This window comes from Chenopodium quinoa, unplaced genomic scaffold, assembly GCF_001683475.1.
Source record: "Chenopodium quinoa cultivar QQ74 unplaced genomic scaffold, ASM168347v1, whole genome shotgun sequence".
NCBI lineage: Eukaryota > Viridiplantae > Streptophyta > Magnoliopsida > Caryophyllales > Amaranthaceae > Chenopodium > Chenopodium quinoa.
This window is the reverse complement of record NW_018743730.1, coordinates 1-24,841: the sequence shown is the minus strand read 5'-3', so window position 1 is coordinate 24,841 and position 24,841 is coordinate 1. Positions and strand designations below refer to the sequence as shown.

Sequence of the window (24,841 nt, the reverse complement as noted above, 5' to 3'; positions counted from 1 at the left end):
TCGGGATCATATTTTGACCCAAATTTTTTTTCTTCTTTCTATTTGTTTTGGGGTTGGTATTAGCATCCATAATTATAATTTATATTTGAAAAAAATAAAAATTTAATAATAATAATAATAATAACAATAATAATAAAAATAATAATAACGATAATAATAATAATAATAATAACGTAATATAATAATAATAATACGATAATAAATAATAATAACAATAATAATAATAATAATAATAATATAATAATAATAATAAATAATAATAAAATAATAATAATAACGATAATAATAAAAATAATAGTAACGATAATAATAAATTAATGATAATAATTAAAATAATAATAACAATAATAATATTAATGTTGGTATAAATAATAATAATATTGGTAATTATAGAGGGGATTTTTGAAGAGAAAAATATAGTAGAAAAAAAATGAATTTTCAAAGTTGAAAAAAGTATATCAATATGGGTGTCTATTTATAGAGGGGAAAAAAAATAGAGTCGATTACAACGGATATATTTAAAACAGTACACACGTGTCAAGCAGCGGCTGGGCAAGTGGCGCGCTCCCAGCCGCTGATTTCTATTTTTTTTCTGACCTTTAACAGCAAAACGACGTCGTTTTGCATGAATATCAGTCCAAAATATTGGTGGGGCCCACAGCGAATTAATTCATGCAAGTGTTTGCTCCTGCAATCGAACCCCATGACCACTCAACATGAACAATTAAAGAGTTTGCCATTAAGCCACCACCCTTATTTGTTCACTTATTGTGAAATATTAAATGTTCACCCTTAAAGATGCTCTGAGAGGATACCCTTTGATGTGGAAAAAATAAATGGAAGAGGATGGAAGAGAGGAAAGAGATAGTGAAAAATGAGGTGGAAGAAAGAGAGTATGAGGTGTAAAAATAGGGTAAGGAGAGAGAATGAAAGAGAGGATAAAACCATCCTCTCCAATATTCATGCTCTTATATGATATACTCGTACTACTATTGTCCTCTTTCCATTTGGAGGGAAAATTATTTGCCTTTTCATTTCTGAAATCCTACTCCCTCTCCTCTCTCCCTTCTCTGTTCACTGCACTTCGAAGTTCAATTCAATGTCTAGAAGGCGACTTCGTACCGTCTACACCTCCGACGAAGACGAAGATGTTCCACAACAACCTCCGTTACACGAAAACCTAACCATCCTCAACCACCGCAACAACAACAACAACCGCCACAACAACATGTCAACGAACGAATGACGGAGGAAGATGACATTGAAACTCCATCTCCAGACCCTATCCCTAATATCAATTCTGTAACCCTAAATTCCACCACCACCACCACCTCTACAACCGCCGCTACCACCGCCGTCTCCGAACATCCGTCACTTCAGGTTTCCGGTGAAGATTTTATGGATGTTTCTGATAATCTCTCTCCTCCGCCGGTGGTTACTGCTTCTTTCGCCGCTTCGGGTTGTCCGGTTAATGATCATTTGAGGAGAATGGGGGTGAATTTGAGGAGAGAATGGCTTGATTCTTGTAAATTAGGCCTTCAGAATACTGTCCCGGGTTTCGTAAATTTTGATGTTGAAACTAAGGCTAAGCTTTGTTTTGGGCAGATTTTGAACTCGGATATGAATTATTCTGGTGCTGGAATTCTTCCTGAAAATGTGAAGGATTTGCATCTTGTTGATCTTACTGGCCCTTTTGTTCTGCAGGTAATGATTTTTTCAAAGTTAATTTTTTTGGTCTAATTTGGCTTATAGATTTTATATTTTATTTTTGATTTAGGGCTTTTAAGATTTTATATTTTATTTTTGATTTAGGGCTTTTAAGATTATACTAGAAAGCTTGATGATATTTTGTTGCTGATAACTTGTGAATTATGAACTTCATTTTTAAGTTTGAAGTGGCGATTTAGCAGTCCTTAGAAGTTTATAAAGCTTAAAATTTAGCAAGCTAATTATGTTTTCGTCAAAAAAAAAAAAAAAAAAGCAATTATGTGTATCATTTAGTACAAAAGAAATACTAGTATAATTATTGAGTAAAAGATGGTATATGTTATTTTTTTGAATTGTTATTGATAGCATTTGATCAATGAAATAAATTACATTATCATTGGTCTCTAGGGGGTATTCATTTACACTTTGTTTGGATAGAAAGAAATGAAAAGAAAAGAAGAAAAGATAAAAGGAGGGAGACAAATTCTTTTTTTGGTAAAAGGATTAGGGGAAGGAAGGGGAAGGAGAGGGAGAAATCCATTTTTCCTCGCTCTAATAACCGTAATATCTCCAAAACTGAAGAGATTTGGAGGGAAGATGGAGCTCACCTCCCCTCCCTTTCTTTTCCCTTCCTTTCCTCCTTTTTTCCCTCCCTTTCCTTTCCTTCCTTCCTTCTTCGCTATTTAAACACATCGTTAAGTATTCAAGAAGCAAAAATTACTAGACTTGATAGTCAAAATTATTCAAAATGGCTCAAGTTTTGCAAACTTGTGTATTATATATGTGATGTATCTAATCAATCAATCAATCAAAGCCTTGACGCATCTTGATACAAAAAGTTTAAAATAGAATCAGTTGTAGTCAAACACTTTATAAATGCGAAGATGGCTGGAATTTGCATGCTTTGATGACCAAAACACCAACTAAATTGTCTTATGCCTCACCAACCCCCCTCTCTACGAAAATGAAGATACAGCAAAAAGGCTAAATGTCAAATCTTTTCCAAGAATTTAGGGTATCATTGGTGATTGGGGGGGAGGGTGGGAATGTGAGGTTCACTGTACTTGTTGTCTTGTCATGAGTTATATAATACTTCTGACTACTACACTATTCGGATTTTTTTTTTCGTAGGTTGATGAAGTACTCAATATTAGTTGTCCTCTGAAGGAGAGGTACAAGAATGCACCTTCAGGGCATAAAAGATGCCTCAAGCTCTCCATGACCGATGGTGTTCAACGTGTATTTGGCATGGAGTATAGGCCTATCAAAAGTCTTGAAGCCCTTGCACCTGCTGGGTTTAAGGTTGACTTGCTCTACCATCTTTAATGCATTTGTTTTCCTCAAAATCATCATTTTAGTATCTGTCATATTTGTGTATATGTAATGCTTCTGGTTATGATTGGTCTGTAGACTTGTTTCTTGCTAAGTTTATGATTGGCGGGTGAGATTTATCCACATGGGCAGCCTATTGTTTTGATTTCTGACCTTTAATTTCTATGTTGCAGTTCTGCTTTCCACCCAAATGGCTCCTTGTCTTTTTATAGAAGAAAATATTGTGTGTAAAAGACAAAATAAGATGGAGTTCTATGGAGGTTTTTATACAATTGAGTTGATAGAAGTCACAGAACTCTATGTCTTGATAATTACGTATTATGAGATTTTTTTTTTTTGTATTGGCATTTTACCCCTGAAGTTGGTCTATCTTCATATTATTAAGCAAATCTTTGTTTTTTGGGACTTGTGACAAATCCATTCCTTATATATGTTCATGACCCACTGGAGAATGTGGTCAGACACATTCTAAACGAAAACGAAATGCTGCTTATATATCATCTTAAAGCTCATTTTAATGTCTATGATTCTGTGAAGTATTGTTGGATCTGATGGTGCTTCTTTTGGCAACTGTTTGATGTTTTTCATTTTGACAGGCTAAACAAAGTTGGTGTTCTTGTGTAGGTTGCCATTCGGGATGTGAATGTACGGCGTGGGATTCTGATGTTGGTTCCTGAAGTATTGGAAATTCTTGGTGGCTCTGTTGAAGAGCTTGAGGCAGCCAGGCAGAGGCTCGTTCAGGAAGTTAACAAGCCTCCAAGGGGAAAAAGGTATAAACAAATGGTTTTGTTAATGTTTATTTGTAAGTGAAAAGATTTTGTGCTTGTCTCTCTTTTTTTTTTGTGTTTCATTTGTTTTATTGGTTTTGGTTAGATTTTGATGTCTTCTATCATTAAATTCAGTGTATATGACTGACATACTTCGTATGATATACTAGTTGCATCATTTTGATGAATTCCTGAAGAAAAGTTTCATGTTGATCAGCACTTTGGAGTTTTGTAACCTATTGGACAATTGCTGCTGTAGCATTATGTTGAAAATATTTTGTATTATAAGATAGAAATATCAATTTAGAATCTGTAGTAATTGGCCAATCTAATCAGATAAACGAAGAAATTTTCGAAAGCATAGATTGTGCCATATATGCGTGTCATTTCAATCTAAAAAAATAAAAAAAAATTACAATATGACTGGAGTATCAGTTTGATTAAAATACATAGATAAGCTTAAATATATAAACTAAAAAAGAGTTTAATTTGCAATCATAGACCAATGCTTATTATAATACTCAGTAGGACGTAGGTTTTTGCTACAGAATCTCATCATCATTATACCAATGGAAACAGCTCGAAATATGTTTGAAAATAAGATCTATATTTAATATACTTATATAACAACATACTACAAAAAAACTATGTAAAGCTTTGTGAAATTATTTAATAAATTGTTACAAGACTCTTTATAATTTATAGATAATTCTCCTTTTGTTCTACTAAATACCTTTCTATTTACTATAGCTATGGATAATGAAAGATGAAAGTGGAAAGTGAGCATTGTTATTTTTAATTTTATTTTGTACTTTTTGGATAGGAAATAGGGTGTTTAGAGCCTTGAGTATTATTATATTGTGTAACTGAATCCATATGGTGCACTAGTGATGGAAGATCAAATGGAGGGAGTACAATCTTCCTAAAGTATGAGAATACGTTTACAATTTGGAATATTTTAGGTTTTTATATTTTTAGTTTAAATTTTATTTTTATTATCTAACTATATTGTACAACTTTATATCAATATCTGTATTGTTTTACTCATATTATGTTTTAGCTGCTGCAATGCACAAGTTTTAATGCTGGTACTATTTCAAAGTTTATTGGGTATTTGGGTGTGATGCTTGCTTCGAATTAGGTTGATATTTGAGTCATGTCTTCAGTTGATTTGTTTGAGTTTTTAAGTTCTTCAATAATTGAGTTAAGTACAAAGTGTTTCTTTATATTTCTGGACATTAATAGCACATAAATAAATGTTTAATTTCCTTTTGTTTGATGTGCTAGGAAAGAAGGTTGTAAAAAATAAACATAGTTATAATTTATGAAGTGATCTTCAACGTAAACATGCTTAGAATAATTATAGTTGACACATTTCTTATCATCTGTTATGTTAAAAATTCTATTTTTCTTATGTTGACATGTGTTTAGAATGGGTATTATCCTACTTTTTTGCTAGCACAGAAGCAAGTTGGTGAGCAGTGTTGAAGTTTGAGATATAATTTTACTTATTTATTGTGTCTTCCTCTTAAATTAAATGTATCCAGAACAAGAAATGGTATTGTTCCTCCATTGTCGGCGAGAGCAACTCGTGCTGCTTGGCCACAAAATGATGTTAGTAATGAAGCCATGCCATTGGATGATGCTAATCATGTCTCAGGGAACACCACAACTTCTATGCTACATGCTGCAACTCAGTTTCGTGGAAATACCTTGGGTAAGCTACTAAGCTATAGCTTCGTTTATTATTTTGATGGTTTGATTGGGAGGACATAGATCTTTCCAATTTGTTTCGGAATTGCTGTCCTAATTTGTTTGGGCTGTTTCATATCTATTGTTTGTTTTGTATGATTAATGTACTCTTCCACATTCACCTTTTGTTCTCTATGAATTGTGTTTATGTATTCACTACTTAAAGGTGGGCATGGGCTGTGCCGGCACGGGTTCGGCATGACACGGCACGGCGGCACCACCTGTGGGCCGTGCCGTGAACACAAATTCTAGATTTGGCACGGGCACGGCACAAGGCACGACGGGCAGCACGGTGGCCGGCACGCCTCGCCGGCCCGCCACGTGGCACAGCCGGGCACGACACGACACGAGGCCCGCCCGACACGTGCCAACTAGCCGTTTTCTAACAGCTCTAAAACAGCTAGTTATAACGGCTAGTTTTTGTCCATTTTTCCCACCCAAAATCCCTATAAATAATTAAATACCCCATTTCTTTCTCCAAAATTTTCACAATTCATAAACTCATCTCTTCTCTCTTATTCTCTAATTCCTACAATCTTACTCTTTCTCTTTTGTCTAAAGAAAAAAAAAATTCCTACTCTCTTATAAATTTACATTTTTACTATTATTAGTCTACTACAAAAAAAAAAATCTTATATTTACACTCTGGAAATTATAAGTTTGAGAAATTTTAAGTTTGGGAAAGCAATTGAAGCGTCATTGTAAGATCTAACTCAATTTTATTTTAATTTGTTATAGTTATTATTATTGTTGTTGTATTTTCTATTTTTATTGTGGAAAATTTAGATTGTTAGTTAAATCTCTCTAAGGCGGGACTTGGGCTCAGGACAACGTCGTTCCTAACCTCTCCTACCTGGGATCTCATTGATCTAAATAATCTACTATTATTATAATTATTTTTGAAAACTTAATTTATATAAAAACTACTTACTAATTCTTATCGCTATTGTTATTATTATTGCTGTTAATTGTTATTATTATTGTTATTGTTAATTTGTTATTGTTATTTGTATTATTATTGTTGACATTGTTGTTGTTATTATTATTAAATATCATGGCATCAAACTCGAACACTTTCTCCTCTAGAAAAGCCAAGTCAAAACGTAGGGAATCACCAAACCTAAACACTTCAATGCCCCCCTAACACCTTTCCCTCCCCTAACATGCCCTTTCACTCCTCTAACTTGCCCTTTCCAAACACTTTCACCTAAACATGGGCAACGGGCCGAACCGTGCTGCCGCGGGCCGTGCCGCGGTGGGGGGCGTGCCGTGCCTAATTTTGGCATACCCCAACCCACGACACGGCACGGCCCACTTGCCTGGAAGGCCGTGCCGGGCTGCGGGCCAAACCGTGCCACTTTTTGTTTTTTTTGTTTCTTTTTTATAATAATAAATGTTAATAAAAAATGATATATATATTTTTTTAGTACAACTTAATTTTATATAAATAATGTGATTAATTTATGTTTATGTTAATGTTAATATATTTTGTTTTGAACAACTTTATTTTAATTAAGGTTATATAAATTATTTATCTAATTTTGTTAAAGTTTATATAAACAAATAAAAATAATTTTATTAATTTAGCAAAAAACAACAATGCATATAATAATAATAAAAAAACGACGAGTGCGATAATACGAAAACACAAAAAATCGAAGAATAACTTATTTTATTATATGCCGGTAGCCGGTACGATAAATCGATATTACAAATAATTTATAATAATTAAAAATCGTACAATATTTTGTGAATAACTTTATTTATTATACGGAATACGAGGTTCGATAATACAAAAAATTGTACAATAGTGTATAATGTAAATATGTAATAATGTAATTATTATTCGTCTTCGTCTTCTTGTGGTTCAAGTTCATCGGCCAATTGAGTTGATTGAGAAGTATGAAAGCTAAAAGAAGTCAACGACCTTCATCGTCGTCTTTTTGTGCATTAGTACGATCTTGAGAACGAGTTTCGGCATCCAACCAATCCTTGTAGCAAACACACATTTCAAGAGTGTTTCGGATTTTAGTCTTGTTCTTCTATCGTCTAAAACCCGTGCCGACGCACTAAAAGCTCTTTCGGAGGCAACGGAGGAGACTTGGATAGCAAAAATATCACGAGCCATTGCCGACAAAATTGGATGTTTCATGGTTTGTGATTTCTACCAATCAAGGATGTCGAGACCAAACTTCTCTTCATCGTCCATGCCTTTCATGAAGTCGTAACTTAGGTACAATTGCAACTCCGAAACATCGCTTTGTGTTCTCCTAGTTGATGGTGATTTCGTACCTGAAAATTTGGACATCATGTTAGCAGCTTGTGCAAATAAACCTTTAGCCCGTTTACTTACGTTTTTGGATGTTTGAGAAAGGGCAAATCGAGACACAGTTCCATATTTACTTTCATAAACTCTATAGAAAGAGAAACTCATTAGTCACCTTATTTTTAAAAGTTTCAACATCATCTTCAAAATTCATGTTACTATTATAAATATCAATTAATAAAAAAGTGCCATCGTATTTTTGCCTAAGATCTAAAATAGAAGCAAAAATATAAATCATAGGAATATTAGTGTACTATTTACGCCATTTTTCCTCCATTATTGGAAGATATCAATGATAATCATGTTCTGATTGGTGTTTGGCAAAAAGTTGTGCAAGTAAACAAGCATTGCTTAGAAAAGAATGGGAACAAAGATTATATATAGAAGAAAAACAATGTGTCATACTATATAGTAATTGTAAAAAACTGCATATATTTTTCACAATTAGCCCAATCATCTTCTAGTAAAGCACATTGTGCAAATTTCATATTATGACTCAATATTTCATAGGTGGAGCTCCACCTAGTTGGACAATCCGGTGCTATTTTTATAGTCTTTATCCTTTCTTGCCCGCAAAAACCTTTCCATTCTTGATATCTCAAGTTAGAGCTATTAATAGACATAATAGCATTCCTTATTTTGTGATAAAATGGACCAATTGCTTATGTTCCATCCTTCACACACAAGTTAAGAACATGACAAATGCATCTAACATGAACTTCATCTCCAACTAATATTACATCGGTCAATTGGGCTTTAGCCAAATTCGCACTATATTGTCATGTAAGTTGCATTATCAAAAGTCATATACATGATTTTATCCTTAAGACTATATACATCAATGGCTTCCATTAAACGATGAAAATTGTTAAGACAGGTATGAAGACGAAGACGAAGACATGATTTATCGTACCATTTATAATAATGGGCCGTGCCATGAACACAAATTCCAGATTTTCATGTACAATGGCTACCGGCATATAATAAAATAAGTTATTCTTCAATTTTTTGTGTTTTCGGATTATCGCACTCGTCATTTTTTTTTTATTATATGCATTGTTGTTTTTTGCTAAATTAATAAAATTGTTTTTATTTGTTTATATAAACTTAAACGTAATTAAATAAATAATTTATATAACCTTAATTAAAATAAAGTTGTTCAAAACAAAATATATTAACATAAACTTAAATTAATCACAATATTTATATAAAATTAAGTTGTACTTAAAAATATTTATATCGTTTTCTGTTTACATTTATTATTATAAAAAAAACAAAAAAACAAAAAGTGGCACGGTTTGGCCCGTGGTTCGGCACGACACGACCCGCCAGGCACGTGGGCCGTGCCGTGGGCTGGGGTGTGCCAAAATTAGGCAAGGCACGGCGCGGCCCACCGCGGAGCCGTTATGGCACGCCCCCCATCGCGGCACGGCCCGGCCCGCTGCCCATGTTTATCACTACTTCCTTTTTTTTTTTAATTTAATTATTGCATTTCCTAGTGGATGGCCTATTACTAATTTAAAATGATAAAAAGGGAGAATTTTAGACCAAAAACCGCATGTGATTAGAAATGAGAGAAATGAATATAAAGAAGTGGGTTGGGCAAGGGCAAACTTGTAACTTTGAGTATCTATCATAATAACATAAATTCTTAGGACTTGTACTTCCGGTCCTTTTTTGTTCTTCCCATTTGGATTCTTGGCACTATTCAGAAATTTCTAAATTACTCTTAATGTATATAGCATATCCTAGTCATAAAGGGTATTATTTGATTGAATACTTTATTTGTAGGGGGGTGTTAAATACCGCCATCCAAAATTATCAAAACCGCCAACATTTAGTGTGAATGGACAATCATGTCCTTAGTACTTCACTACTATCTTCCTCTTGCCATCAATCACTAACACCTTGACACCACCACCCTAATTGACGACTAACACCACCACCACCACCACCCCCACCACACTAACCGGCGACGATCACCACCGCACTAGTGACCCACCACCTTCCCTCCTTTTTTTATTTATTTTTTAATTTCAGATTTTCAGGCAATCGCGGTAACCAAAGCCCAAAAATCAATTACCAAGTATGGTAAACGGAGCCCAAAACCGGTTACCGTGCATGGTAACCGGTTTTGGGCTCCGGTTACCATAGAATCGATTAAGGTGCACGGTAACCGGTTACCACGGTTGCCTAAAATAAAAAAAAACCACCACCTTCACGCCGACAGGGAAGGTGGTGGGTTGTCATAGAGGGGGGGTGTGGTGGGTCATCGGTCAAAAGGGGTTGTGATCGCCGGTTGGAAGGGGTTGTGGGTTGCCGGAAGGATGAAGGGATGGTGAAGTAGTAAGGGTATGATTGTCCATTCACACCAAATGTTGGCGGTGGTGATCATTTTTGTTTGCGGTGTTTAGCAATTCAATATTTGTATTGAACATATGTATCTTTATTACAGTAATATGCAACTGTTGATATACTTGATCAAAGTGGTGCATTGGTAAGCGTGCATAAAAAAAAAAGGTAGATAAGAGGTAGTATATATATTTTTAAGTGAACATAAATTCAGTTTGCTGTCTATTATTCAAAACCTCAGTTTGTCAGTTTTAATAGAATTTTTTATTTTTATTTTTTATTATTATTATTTTTTTTATTTTAAATAAAAAATGCTGTTTGTTAATGCTATCTATTAAATGTTGGATCCTTTACTGGTGAGTGTATTGTTGGTTTCTGTTTTCTTTGATTTTGTGGCTGAACTTTTAGAGATTGCTCATTTTGTACTCAAATCTAGATGATGCATGCATGGTTAGATCTCGAGTAAGTTGCTTGTGTAAGGTCTTTTAATCTATTGACTTATAACTTTCATAAAGTTTATTTTATGTTATGATGCATATAGAGAGATGTTTTCAGTAGCAGTTGTGTTGCTAGCTAGATGTATGAATTTTTAGTTTAATATACCTATTTGTTGGTTTTCCAAAAAGATTTCGAAGTTGTTTAACACAGTAGTTTTTTTTTGCTCTCTCATTCAATATTTAAGGAAAAATGTGTGCTCACAATTGCATATGAAATCACGTATAAAGTATGATTTTGCTCTTTTGTGGCAGGTGTTGATCCAAGCAGTAGGATTAGGCAAGTCCCTCTGGCAGGCAGAACTGTTACTGAGCTTCCATCAGAAAGATCTGACCAACATTCTCTAAGTAGAGACTCTGCTCAAGTTTACATCAGTAGAGAAACTGCTCAACGTTATATAACAGTGTCGAAGCTGGTGTGCTTCCTTCAAGTAGGGAAACTACTGAACCATTTAATAGTAGGGTATCTTCTGAGCATCTTATTAGCCGAGAGACTGCGCATTGTTCTATCACTATAAATGCTCAGAAGTTTCCTACAGCAGCCGAAGGTTCTGAGCAACCTCCTGCTAGACAATCTACTGGGATCAATCCAGTTTCTGCCATTGCCATTGAAAATGAAGATGCTCTCATGCTTGATTATATGGAGCACCCATTTATATTAAGCGGAGAGAAGGAATTACCTTTCATATATTTGGCAAGTCTGTCAGCAAAATGGGCTGCTGTGCAGGGTAACCAGCCTTCTGTCCGAGGGAAGATCAAGGTATGTGTTTGGATTTTGGATGTTTCTAATTTCTATAGGCTCTTCAAATGCATAATTGACAATGGATGTATCATATTGCTAAGATATTATGATGTAATTCTTTTGCAAATAAGTATGTCCACTTCGTCATTGTTGAACTTGATGTATTTCCTAGCAGATTCTCTCTCCATTCCTTGACTCTACCATGACCTTTTTTTTTTTGTTAAATTCAGTTGTTATTCATAAGTGTAGATAGCCTACAATGTAAAAATGTTGAAACTAAGGTTTGGTCGATACTTATCTTCATTCTTATACAATTTTTTTGATCCTCTGATGTGTTCTTATATCTAGATAAAATTCTATTTAGAAGTATGAATTTATATGTGTGACTTCGACCATGCACTATTTGGGCACATGTTATTAATTGTGATCTCTAATATTAAATTTTGCAGTGCATTTTGACTGGTGTGAATAGATTTCGGTACAAGGGGCGATCTACGTTTGAGCTTCAAGTTTATGTTGAAGATGGGAGCCTTATATCTGAAATCTTTATTCACCATAATGTGAGTTGAGTTGTTGGCTTGCTTCTGTTATGCACTTATATGTGAAATTTGGGACACACTGAATTGTAGTATCATTGTCTTTTATCAGGTTGTGCAGAAAGCGATAGGTTATTCACCTGAAGAGGTGAATGCTGCTCTTTCCTCCTCAAATGAGAAAGTAGTAGGAGACCTGAAGAGCAAATTGAATCAATTTCAATTATTCTTAATGAATTTTGAGGCAAGCTCTTTTAGAATTCACTTTTCCTCTTAGCTTTTGCATTTATGCGGTGGTTTTTTAGGATGTTTAATCATAGTTGTTTTCCCTGGAAAGGGATGATAGTCATATCTTGGCTTCCCACTTCCCTGGCCCCTCCCACCCCCTTCCTTTAGTAGCTATCTCAATAGAAGAAAGAGCAATTGTTAACTCATTTTTTTCTCTCTTTCAGGGTACGATGCTTGTGGAGATGAATGAGACTTCTACGTACCCGATTGCTCTTGAGATGAACCAAAATTGTCCTGCATCAGATGCATTGTTACTTTTGAAAAGACTGAAGCCTGCCTCTTCTGGCCCAATGTCCCAAAATAGCCAGTTAGATGTGATCAATTTGTCGCCTTGAGCCGACAAATGCACACTGTGGTTCCTTTCTTGATTATTGCAAACAGAATGATATGAAAATTCTTAGATATGTGAATAGGTGAATCAGTAAGAGACTAAGAGTGTATCTTGATATGTATGGGTCACATAGAGGCATCTTTTCAAGTTGCTTGCTTTCTAAGGTTGGGAAAGGTGTTTGCTATTTGTACCCTGTTATGATTGGGAGTTGAGACTGCCTTTTGCAAGTATGATGCTGAACGGTGACATTATCTGAAAGGCTGCAGTATCTACTATTTATTCTACATTAATCCATTTTGGAGCATGGCGGAATTTGATTTGGTCAATTTTGGCGGATGAAAGGTTTTCTCCTGTTTTGGTAATATACTGAAGTTCAAAGGTCTCGGCATCTGTCTCCTTCAAGATAGCATGTTCACAACCTAGCGATCTCCATTTTTGGAGATCTATAGAGGTACATGTACATTTAAACTCATATTCTATATTCATTTGCGAGAATTCTTCTTACTACAAGTTACATAACCTATTAGCTGTTTAATTCCTGTTAAAGGATTTTAAAGTTGTTTGCTGACAAAAAATGCTATCATGCATTGTCACACCTCACACATTCCCAACATTGTTATAGCAAAGCTCCCCAACATGGTTATGATTACTTTCCCCTTAAAAAAAAATGGTTTTGATGACCCCCATTGTAAAAAGTGATTTTGCATACTTGCTGGGCTAGTATCATCAAAATCCTTGGATAAGTTTGTATTGGTATTGTTGCAGTTATTAGGAAAAAAAATGTGGGATTGGATGCCATGTGTAAGAGTACTGAGTTCGGTCACACCAAGTGGGTTATGGGCTCAAAGGTTGAATACTGGTAGTTGTGGGTTTTGAAGGGCTGGGTTATGGGCTGTGATACCAAGTGTAAGGGATTGAGTTCGATCACACAACAAAGTCAATGTAACAACAATGTTTTCTGATTTTAACTAGCAAATCAATAATGAAGAAAGCTTTTAGATTGATAATGTTGGAAGGGTTACAAAAGATAATTAATAGCTTAAGGTATCAATCTTAGATAGCGAGCTTAGCTCACAACTCTCCAATAATGGCTTTAGGCCACAACTCTTCAAAAGGTTTACACCAAATTTCTGTCTACCTTGTTCTTCTTCCCTCTCTCTATTTATACAAAGGTTAAAAAACTACAAACCTAGTAATACTAAACTTCCCAAATTGCCCATACTACATTTGATGACTATTTAACATACTAAACTACCCATAATATCCTCCCCTAAGTTAGTTCATTACACCATGGCGAAGTACACTTGGTTGTATGAGCAACCAAATTCAGCCAGCTAGAGTTGGATGCAGTTATTTGCTGCTTAGTATTTTTTTTTTTTAAAAAAATTAATGGTTACACTATTTTATCTTGGAGACTAGGAATATGGTATTCCATGGCTAGTGTATAGTGTCCGCCTTAGAACATATGTATTGGTAATTTTGCCAAGGGGGCCGTTAATTTCAGAAGTCTCAACAGTCTATAAGTGCATTCCAACATAAAATTTGTTGTTATTCTGCATATGCAATTGTCACTAGGAAGTCGCCTAGAAAAAAAAAACTGTTTTTTTTCCGCCTGTGGGACACCTCAATCCAATGGTTACAACTGTGGACTTTTTGTCATTGGATTGAAGGTGGATACATGACCTTTTGTAATCCAGTAAGATCCAGGAATTTCTTGCTAGGCGCTTCTGTTGGCGGTCTTTCAGGTCCAGCCACTAAGAGCATTCGGTTGCACCACTCTAGTACTTCAGGTAGAAATACCTTCCATAGGATTGTTACCCTCATCCATGATGGCACTGTCAAATATTTGTCACCACGGCGAGCACTATCTATAATGGCCTTTGCACATCTATCCGCTGATGTTACTGGGACTGCACTAATTTGTACCTGGCATAAAATATGCAGCAGATAACTAAATTCAGTAATTGTGCTGTAAACATATGATGTTAACACGTTGTAAAGATTGGTTTTAGATGCAGTTTTGTGGAGAACACTCTGCTACCTAAGATGCAAACATCATGTGTTTCCACTTTTTTTTTTTTCCTCTCTTTGAAAAGATTGGTTTATATGATATGTAAATATATGATGTTTACACTTCGAAAAGACTGGTTAATATAAGAGAATTTCACCAATCTCAGATTAGAATTTTAATTATTATCTACACTATATTCCATCAGCTTTACCCCACTTATGGGATTAAGGCTTTGATTGATTCCATCATCTCTCGAGACTGTCTTACTACACTTTTTGTTAGATGAAATTGTGATTAATGTTTGTTTCAGAAGTTTTTATTAGATATAAATGAGTTGATCGAGTTTAATGTAGGTTGCTCAATCAAATTTCTTAGTGTGAAGTATAATTAGTGTTTCCTACGAATTTAGTAAGGCCATCATCAACTTCACAGTATTTTTTTCTAACGAGCTTGATTAGTTGCTGTGGTATTTCTAGTTACCTTCTATGTTTTTATTATATATTTTACTAACACAAGTGTTTCTAGATATATTTTTGCAGGTGACATGAATGAAAGAATTCATTGCATAGAAGATTTGCCTTATGCCTTATATGATAGACATCATGGTATATGCTGTAACTGAACATAGTATCATTATCTTATTTTTTGAAATGCAACTCTAGAAAAGATACGAGGCAAACTTGCATCTCTCATATTTTGATCAAGTACCATTTTGCCATCCTTTGAGAGGATCTTTCCTTTGGTCAATTCTGATTCAGTCAGCCCAGGAGTTACAATTGTGATCCCTATGTCTCCTCCAAGCTCAACTCTCAATGTCTCGAAGAAGCTTAAAACTGCTGCTTTACTTGCCTGTAAGGGCCATAGGTGAACAAGTGAGATGAAGAAATAATAAACATAGAATCGGTTTTATCAAGTATGGTGAGATGTTCACAGAGTAGAAAGCCATTCGTGGAACAGGCAACCAGGCTCCAGACGAGGCAGTAACTATTATCTTGCCTCTGCTTGCTTTTAGATGTGGAATTGCAAAGTGGGTACTATACACTGAGCCCCAGAAGTTCGTTTCCTGAAAAGATCTCCAGGAGTGGTGAATCATTAAAATAAGCTGTATCGGCTTAATGCAAGGGTTAAACCAGTATACAGAAGCTGAAAAGTATTAATGAACAAGATTTACCATCACAGGTGCAACATTTGTTATGTCAGGGAATTCTTCTAACATGCTCATTGTGGAAATTCCAGCATTGTTCAACAAATGATCCACTTTCATTGCAGGGTGCGTGAATGCAAGGACAAATTGTCAATTACAAATTGTTAAATTGCTTGTTTGCTATGATTCCCTCCCCCCACCCTGCCATAATGGCTCATTGTATTTACGTACTTTATGGTATATTATAAATGATAGAAGCTTCGTCAATAAATATTCACATGTTTTCATTGTATCATAAAATTCTAGTGTAATGTGGATGATCAACTTACACCCCGGGGGAGCTGGGAGGGGGGGGGGGGGGGTTATCCTGATCAAATTGTTCACGTCATTGTCCTGTGGCTCTCTACACCAATTTAAATAATATCGTGGTTTAATTATATTTTTTGCATCTAGTGTTTGAATGTAAGATGATATCTTTTCTGTACTAAATAATTATTTTGGTTATGAATAATGTTACTGTTGTGTAGCATACATGTAAAAAATCTTTCTTGTAGTTATATTTCTGTTGCACTAATTAATCCTGTAGTAAATTCAATATGTTATGCATTAATGCATATACCCATGTAGTCAATGCAAAGCTTTAAGCATAAACTTTACTTACATCCACCAAAATGATTCACTGTTTCATTGATGAAATGCTTAGATTCTCCAACTTTAGTAACATCTGCCGAGATGACAAGAACATCAGGTGCACCAAAGATAACGGCTGGTTTCAGCAACATCTTGGAGACGTTGCCGCCGTCTGGCTACAAGGGCTAATTTGGCTCCTCTCCTTGCATACTCATATGCAAGATGCTTTATTTGAGGATCAAAACAAGTCAATATCATATTATCATCTGTGAGAGAATGACAAAGTGGTAGTGCAAACTAATACAAAAGTATTTCCAATACAAAAATACACATCAACTTTACTTTGCCAATTTAAAAAAAAAAACCAAGTATTGGGATGCAAACAGATTAACAATGCCATTGGTAGAATAACATGATAAATTATTCTTACTTAAATATTGTCTAGAATTATATGTCTAAAAGACCCGTTTGATATTTTGTAGTGGACTAGTGGTAGAGGTAGAGCCGTAGAACTGATGATTTATTTTAGCAATTACGGAAAAAAAATAAAAATTCATGGCAATATAGGTAATGCTTCTCTCTCTGTCATTTTCTTTACAAATTTTCGTTACCATCTATTATCATTTTAAATGTAGTACTGTGTATGGGGTAATGAAAATTTATGCACGAAACCACATATGTTGGGATTTATTTTCATCGCCATGGTGATGAACACGTACAAGAAATCCTAACAAAAATTACATACAACTCCATTACCATTTCCACGATTTGTGACATACGGCGAAATGACAAATGTGGCGTAGGTTTTTGTAATTGTGATTTAACATATTGCTTTGCCTAGATACAACTAGATTTTGTGCACTTCATTTTTAAAATATTGTTTATTTGACTTTTTACGATCTTCAATCCAAAGTCATAAAATTTGAATCTCACGCTATATGCTTAGAATTTTGACGTGTTAATTATAACAACGATTAGGTTTTCTACTATTCATTCACTATTCATTGACTACGCATATTAATTTAAAAGTAAGGAAAATATAATTAAGTGGAGTCTTATTAAATTTATCATTATACTCTCACAACATCAAGTTTTATATTCCGAAGATATTAACGGATAAATTTTATTAGGGGAAATGCCCAACTCTGAGCCTCTAATTGCTGCAACAATAAAATAATAAACATTGCTTATAAATAATGCTAAAGTCAAACATGTTGCATGTAAAAACGAAAGGAACCATAGAGACAACTCAGACAACAAACAATTTAGGGATAGACGAACCTCGCCAATGCCGGAGGATGCTCCGGTAATGAGCACAACTTTTCCGGACACATTTTCGCTGAAGATGAAATTTAGACTTGAGAGAAAGAACTTCAAACATAAGAAAGGTGGAAGAATAAAGATTAGTGCTATGAAAGCTAAGCATGAAGTTGCAACGTCTAGAATCTGATTTATAAGGTTTTTCATAGCTAATTTAGCTTGTCTTGTGTATAAGAGAAGAGAGGGATCAAAGGTGGGTGTGATATTAAGTGATTTAGTACACTAAATTTGGCATGGAAGATGGAAACTCGATCCAATTTCCAATATGGTGTGATGTGGCAACAATTTAGACCTTCTATACGATATGTAAGACACGTTAGCAAGGAGTATATTTTGTGCGATTATATTAGGAAACACAAATACACCTATACAAACACAATGTAGTATGTTAAAGATGTAATATGTATGATGAATTATGTAGCAAATTTATCAACTCCTATACAAATTAATGACTTGTATAATCAATTTAATAATTTAGATCAAGTGTTCAATAATTTATATCGATAATGCTTGTGCTTATATCTGTTAATTTGTGACTCGAAATCTAGTAGGACTGACTTTGAATGCAGATATCCCTCAAACTATAAGTGATTTTGAGGTGATTCAAGTTGGAAGTGATAGCTTGGTTCAAGAGCTTTCCAATGATAATATTCAATTATGATAAGAAACGAGAAAATTATGACCGTTTTACAAAGACTTGACGAAGTGCTTGAGTGCCTAGTCGAAATCTCAAAAATTTTAGGTCCGGTTTTAGCTTAATTATTTTAGGGATGATATCCTAAAATTATATCTTTTCTATGACGACTATTTGACTATATATACTTGGGGAACAATTTTTAGGGTTTAATTAAGGTTTCCTTATGTTATAAAAGGACCCCTTAGCTGATCAATTAGATCATACATTTTGAGCCATTATTAGATTTAGGACTCCTTGTATTATTCTCTCGTTATTTCTCCATTATAGTGAAGAAGCTCTCGAATCCCTCACTTATGGATGTAGGTCTAATTTGACCTAACCACGTAAATCCTTGTGCTCTTTGTTTATTTTCTTTATTGCTTTTCTTGTTCTTATTTTTTATTGACTTGTTCCGCATTGATAAAAGACAATTACACCCCTTATTTCCTAACAATATCAACAATTTTGTAGTTTAAATTCGGGCAATGTAGTGACTTGTATCAATAATTTTATGGCTTTAATCAGCAATTTAATTAATAATTCATATTAACACCTTAATAATTTAATAACTTATATTGATGTTTCAATTGCTTGTATATGTCAATAATTTTAGTTTAGTATAAATAATTTCAGCTCAGTATAAATAACTTCTGTTCAGTATAATAAGTTTTGTTCAGTAAAAATAAGTTTTGTTTTAGTAAAAATAAGTTCTGCTTAGAAAAAATTATTTCAGTTCAGTACAAATAATTTCAGTTCATTAAAAATCAGTAACTCTAAAGAAGAAATATAAAAGAGAATAAGTAAAAATAATTTCATTTCAGCAAAAATAATTTCAGTTCAGTAATATTAATTTTAGTTTAGTAAAAATAATTTCTTTATATCTAAAATAATTTCAGTTCAGTGAAATTAGTTTTCATTTCAGCAAAAATTAGGTGAAGTAAACTGGGCCTTATTAGCTTATACTACTCATATCCAAAATTTTATTGCATATATCAACAATTCGTAAGCTTATATTGTCAATTTAATGACTTATTTCGACAATATAATACTATTCATGTATGGCTTGTCCAAAAAAAAAACTATTCATGTATGGAAAAATTGTCAAAAAGTAGTTTGTTTTTGCTTGATTTTGTATGGTAACTGGTACTCCCTTTTTCTCTATGTTTTTGCCCATCGTCTTCAAAATGGGGTGTTAAAAACGTAAATATTCGGTAACAGACTATATAATTTCTTATATATTAATGGGAATCTATAATCAAAGTTATTAAAATTATACCAATTATTAGGTATGGGGCAAAAAAATAAAGATAAAAAGTCCCTTACACAATTTACTTTTTGCCAAAAAATTACACATCTAGCCGAGAAGGATCGTACAAGAATAACTCTTACTTAATGTATGAGATTATGGTACATAATATAATTATTTCCTAGAGTAATAACTTTGCATTTAGTAGGACATCCAATGAACCAAGTAATATAATATAAACTAGCCCAATACATAATTTGGTACTCGTACTATGTAATACAACGTATAATTGTTGCAAGTCCATGATGAAAGAACCAACAGTTTTTTATATTTTTGGCTATCTAGACTATTAAGACACAACAAGCAATACAAGAGTAACATATTACTTGGTTTTGACTCCGGGTGAGTAGACTGAAGATGGATAAACCATAGCCCTTAACCCGGGGAGATCCAATATCATCTTGCTTAATGAATTAAAGGGTGAATCACCAATCTTGATAAGAATAGAACGCCGAGAAAAACCAGTCTAGGAGCTCCGGAGTGAATGCTTTCCACCAGCTTAGTACCCTATACCATGTTGGTTCCGTCACATATCTATCACCCCTACATGCACTGTTTATTATGGCCTTCGCGCACCTTTGTCCCGTGACTATTGGTGATGCACTCACTTGCACCTATGATTAATCACAAGCTTACTCACATAAGAAAAATAGTATACATAACCTTATAAGTATTATTTTCCATTAAAATTTTGTGGTTAACATACATATATGTTTAGGGGAATTAAGGAGAATTTCCTTTATTCAAAATGATTAAATCAATTGTTGGAATTGATTATGATTACTACTGATAATAACAAATTAGAAATAAGATCAATAAAATCTTACATCTCTCAAGTTCACATCCACATTCATCAAACCTTCGGGTGCAAGGTGCTTCCCTTTTGTCATTTCAGACTCTACAAATCCAGGAGTTGCTATAGTTATTTGAATATCTAACCCGAGCTCTACCCTTATTGTCTCATAGAAGGCTATCATTGCTGCTTTGCTTGCCTGAAAATTATAACATTACCTTAAACTTATAACCAAGTCGCGTATTTTATTGATTGTAGACGAAGACAATTCATACATTGTAAATGCTCATTCGTGGGGTCGGCAACCAAGCAGCCGAGGAAGACATGACAATGATCTTTCCTTCAGTTTTTCTAAAGGTGTGGAATTGCAAAATGAGTTACATATATAGCACCCCAAAAATTGATATCCTGCAAATAGTGATAAATATATAATAGTTGAGACCTAAATGACTAATGCCATATTCTGTATATTTCAAATTAAACGCGGGAAAAAGAAAAATGGATGTCGTACATACTAAAAGAAAGAATCTACCATGATGGATGCTGGTAATAATGATATCTTCATAATCTTCAAGCATGCTAATTGATGTAATGCCAGCATTATTCACCAGATGGTCCACTTCAATTAACAAAATCAATATATCATCAACACAATAAATTGAAATCTTAGGGCATCTTTTTCTTTAGAAATAAAATTGCAGTGAACTTCTTGGCAATAGATAATATAATGAGAAATTGTTAAGATAATAATTAATAAATTAATAATACAGAAGTGTCAAGAATAATTGTCTTACATTGAAGGAGATCAAGGTAACGTAGCATAACTTATAAGTTTGGCGTGCTACTTCCATATATTACCAATTGTTTTTAGGTTGTAGACACGTAGGGCTTTTATGGTATAGTCATGTTGTCCGTGGGAGTAGGCTTGGTTTAGCTAAATGAAGATTTATCCAAAATAGATGCATCTATTGAGTTCTTATATTAGAGCCACCCTTTGAAGACCTGGCCCTATTGAGAATATTATTACCTATCGGGTGGCTAGGAGTGTAAGATAGATATAAAATATTAAAAGCTAGTGCAACTTACCCCTTCCGAAGTGTGATATGGCGGAATCAACAATTCGTTTGCAATCATCAACAATTGAAACATCGGCAGTAACTGTAATAGAATCTGGTGAACCAAGCTCAAGGCACATATAGGCTACATCTCGGAGGCTTTGCTCTCTTCTCGCTGCTAGCAATAGGCATGCTCCTCTTCTTGCATACTCATATGCCAATTGCTGCTCATACCACGTACATTAAATGTTAAATGACAACACTAATTCACCCAAAAAATTACTACTTAAAATAAATTAACTCAATCAAAAATGATCACAATTAAAGGATGAAATCCCAATATTATTCTCTCCAATTCATCACAACATTGATTAAGGTTTTTTTTTTTATTTTTTTATTTTTTATTTTATTTTAGTTATTTTATTTTTAATTTTTTAATTAAAGAACTAAGCGAAAACCAAATTACAAGATACACACCTTTTGACGGAATTTAAAATTCTCACATTCTCATATAATAGTACCCCCTCAACTATCTATTGATCTTCTAGGTTATCGGGCCATATTTTGACATAAAACAAGGAAAGGAAGAATCAAGTACAATGATTTTTTTTTTTTTTTTTTTTTTTTTTTTTTTTTTTTTTTTTTTGATGTGTGTATGATGCCCAGCCCATCCTACTTTAATCGTCACACCAAAATCTGCAATTATGTACTGTGTAATAAGCTAGTTAGATATTCTTGAATTCTTCTTAAAAGTTAATTTCTAACAATAGACATTCTTCCTTAAAAGACTCTTAGTGATCATGATGGTACCAACCTTGAAGGGATCCTTCTTAAACAGCTCCTAGCTTATTATGATCGAGTATACCAGTTAAAATTTCCACGTGTTACATATTTAGAGGTCTACGTAATATTAATGTTTTTAAAGGTAAAGAGTAGAGGCCTTAAATGGAGGGAACTAGTGTTCATAGTGGTCGATTTTTTTTTCCTTTGCTATTGTCAAAAAAAAAAAAAAAAAAAAAAAAAAAAAAATATTATATTATATATATATATATATATAATATATATATATATATATATATATATATATATATATATATATATATATATATATATATATATAATATTATATATATATAAAGTGGTCGATTTTTTTTCCCCCTTCCTAACAACTAATTAAAAACAAGGCCTGTGGCACTATATTAAATAGTCAAATTGGGTTTTGACACACTTTATCATCATTGTCACATGTTATTGTTCTTTATAGCTAAATATCTTTAATTTTGGATTGAATTTTTTTTATAAAATTACATTAATTCAATACACATTATTATGAATCTAATAAGATCCTACTCGATAAATTTTCCTTATAAATAATTATTGTACCAATAAGGTCGGTTCTTCATTCCGTTCCATTTCATCACTTCAAAAACCAACCTTGAATTTGTTACAATGTTTTAATTTTTAATATTTTATTTAACTAATATGTTATCTATCGAACTTATATATTAAAAAGCGTTCCTAAAAAAGTTTATGTGCACATGTGCCATGTCACTATGTCACCACTCAATAAGCAATGGCAATGTGCCATGTCACCATCTACTATTTTTGGCAATGTTAATTAAAAAACACATAGAAAGTGGTTTGAACCCCTAACCTCATGGAACAAATATCACATGCCTAGCCATCTTAACTAGGAATAATTTATGATCTATTCATTCACATAAATGTATATAAATGTAGAAAAAAAAAACGCCCAAAATAAAAATAAATGAAACTCATATTACTCTTTAAATTCTTTTCAATATTTTAACATTATATTCTAAATTACTAATACTAAAAAATTCAAACTCTTTATTAAAAAAAATACACTTTAAGTAACATCCAAGGGCAACACACTAGTTTATAAATTAAATATGATCCTCTAATATGTTGTTGAATTTATTACAATGTTTAATTTTTAACATTTTTCTTTTAATTTTTACTAAATGTGATTAATGATTGATATCGATGGTCAAAATTTTTGCATCGTCAAATGTGAAAACAGCATTAAAAAAAGAAGCGGGTATATGGTAACTCCATTACACAAACAAGTTGTATTACAGAATAAAATGAAATGGTAAATATAAAAATAATAAGAGGGCGGCTTTGTTTGAAGCTAAGGGTATTGGTGTATGCTTATTTTGATGATTATGCTCATTTAATCATCAAATGAGCAAAAAATACTGCACCATACACCTAGGTGTGCATAATTAGGACAACATAACAACTAACCAAGATTTTCATAATTACGATACTCTTGATGTCTCTAATTGTTAGCTCTATATAACATTTGAGCTATTATTGCACTATTTACTCATATAATAACATATCCTCACTAATAACTAACCCTACTTGGCTACTTGCATAGTTGCATGCATTTATAAAAGTGAAACTGTGAAAAAGACAAATACATACATCCAACCCCCTTGTAGAATTTCGGTCCAAACCTTGATTAACCACATTTTTTCTATGGGCCAAACCAATTAAGTTGAAAGAAATACTAGTTATAATAAAGTGAGATAATGTGACAATTAATTCAAATCAAAGATTTAAAAAAACAAAAAATAAATGTAATTAAAATTAAAAATTAAGCCTAGGAGGTTCTTAGGAGGATGGCTAGTGGCTAACTAGATCCAATCTTGACATAACTACGATTGCAACACTAATTAAGATATTAATTAGTCATGATTTAGAATTAATTACCTCACCGATACCGGAGGAAGCGCCGGTGATGATAACAACTTTTCCGGCAACATCTTCGGAGTAGATTGAGCTTAAGATAGAAACGGAGAACTTGAGAAATTGAAAAAGTGGTAAAAAGAAACAAAGAAAGAAAAATATAAATGGTGGAGCTGCTATGTTCAAGATTTCGTTTATCAAATCCATCTTTAATTAATTGTATCAAATGTGCAAATTGATTATAACAAAACTTATAATGTAGAATTCTAAATGGCATTGATAATTCGTGTCAATTTTCTCTCTAGTTTGGTGTCATGCTTTCATGCAACAAGAAAGACACGTGGTAGCTAATTCAAATTTCAATTTTTTTTTTTGTTTTTTTTTTTAAAAAAAACTAGTTCAAAGCCATTTACTCGAGTAATTAATTTTGTGAGATTAGGCTAGTGTAGATTAAAGTAAATCGCACAGTAAAAAAAAAAAAAAAATTAATTTTGCAAAAAATCAAGATCTTTTTTGCAACAAACCAACTTATAATATTTATTTATTATTTTTTTTTTTTGCAAT

General features: G+C 33.3%; 1 protein-coding gene and 2 pseudogenes across 1 annotated transcript; 1 reads left to right on the top strand and 2 right to left on the bottom strand.

The window, feature by feature from the left end:
- The first annotated feature begins 871 nt into the window (after positions 1–871).
- On the top strand, positions 872–12,788 carry LOC110684607 (recQ-mediated genome instability protein 1-like). Its single transcript, XM_021861043.1, is given in 10 exon segments — positions 872–1,186; positions 1,189–1,704; positions 2,839–3,009; positions 3,664–3,809; positions 5,354–5,523; positions 10,986–11,122; positions 11,125–11,490; positions 11,922–12,032; positions 12,121–12,249; positions 12,458–12,788. Coding segments are annotated over 10 exon segments (2,004 nt in total). The 5' UTR covers positions 872–1,099; the 3' UTR covers positions 12,629–12,788.
- Positions 12,789–14,280: 1,492 nt separating this feature from the next.
- On the bottom strand, positions 14,281–17,897 carry LOC110684606 (annotated as a pseudogene).
- Positions 17,898–19,863: 1,966 nt separating this feature from the next.
- Positions 19,864–24,534, bottom strand: LOC110684604 (annotated as a pseudogene).
- Positions 24,535–24,841: the final 307 nt, after the last annotated feature.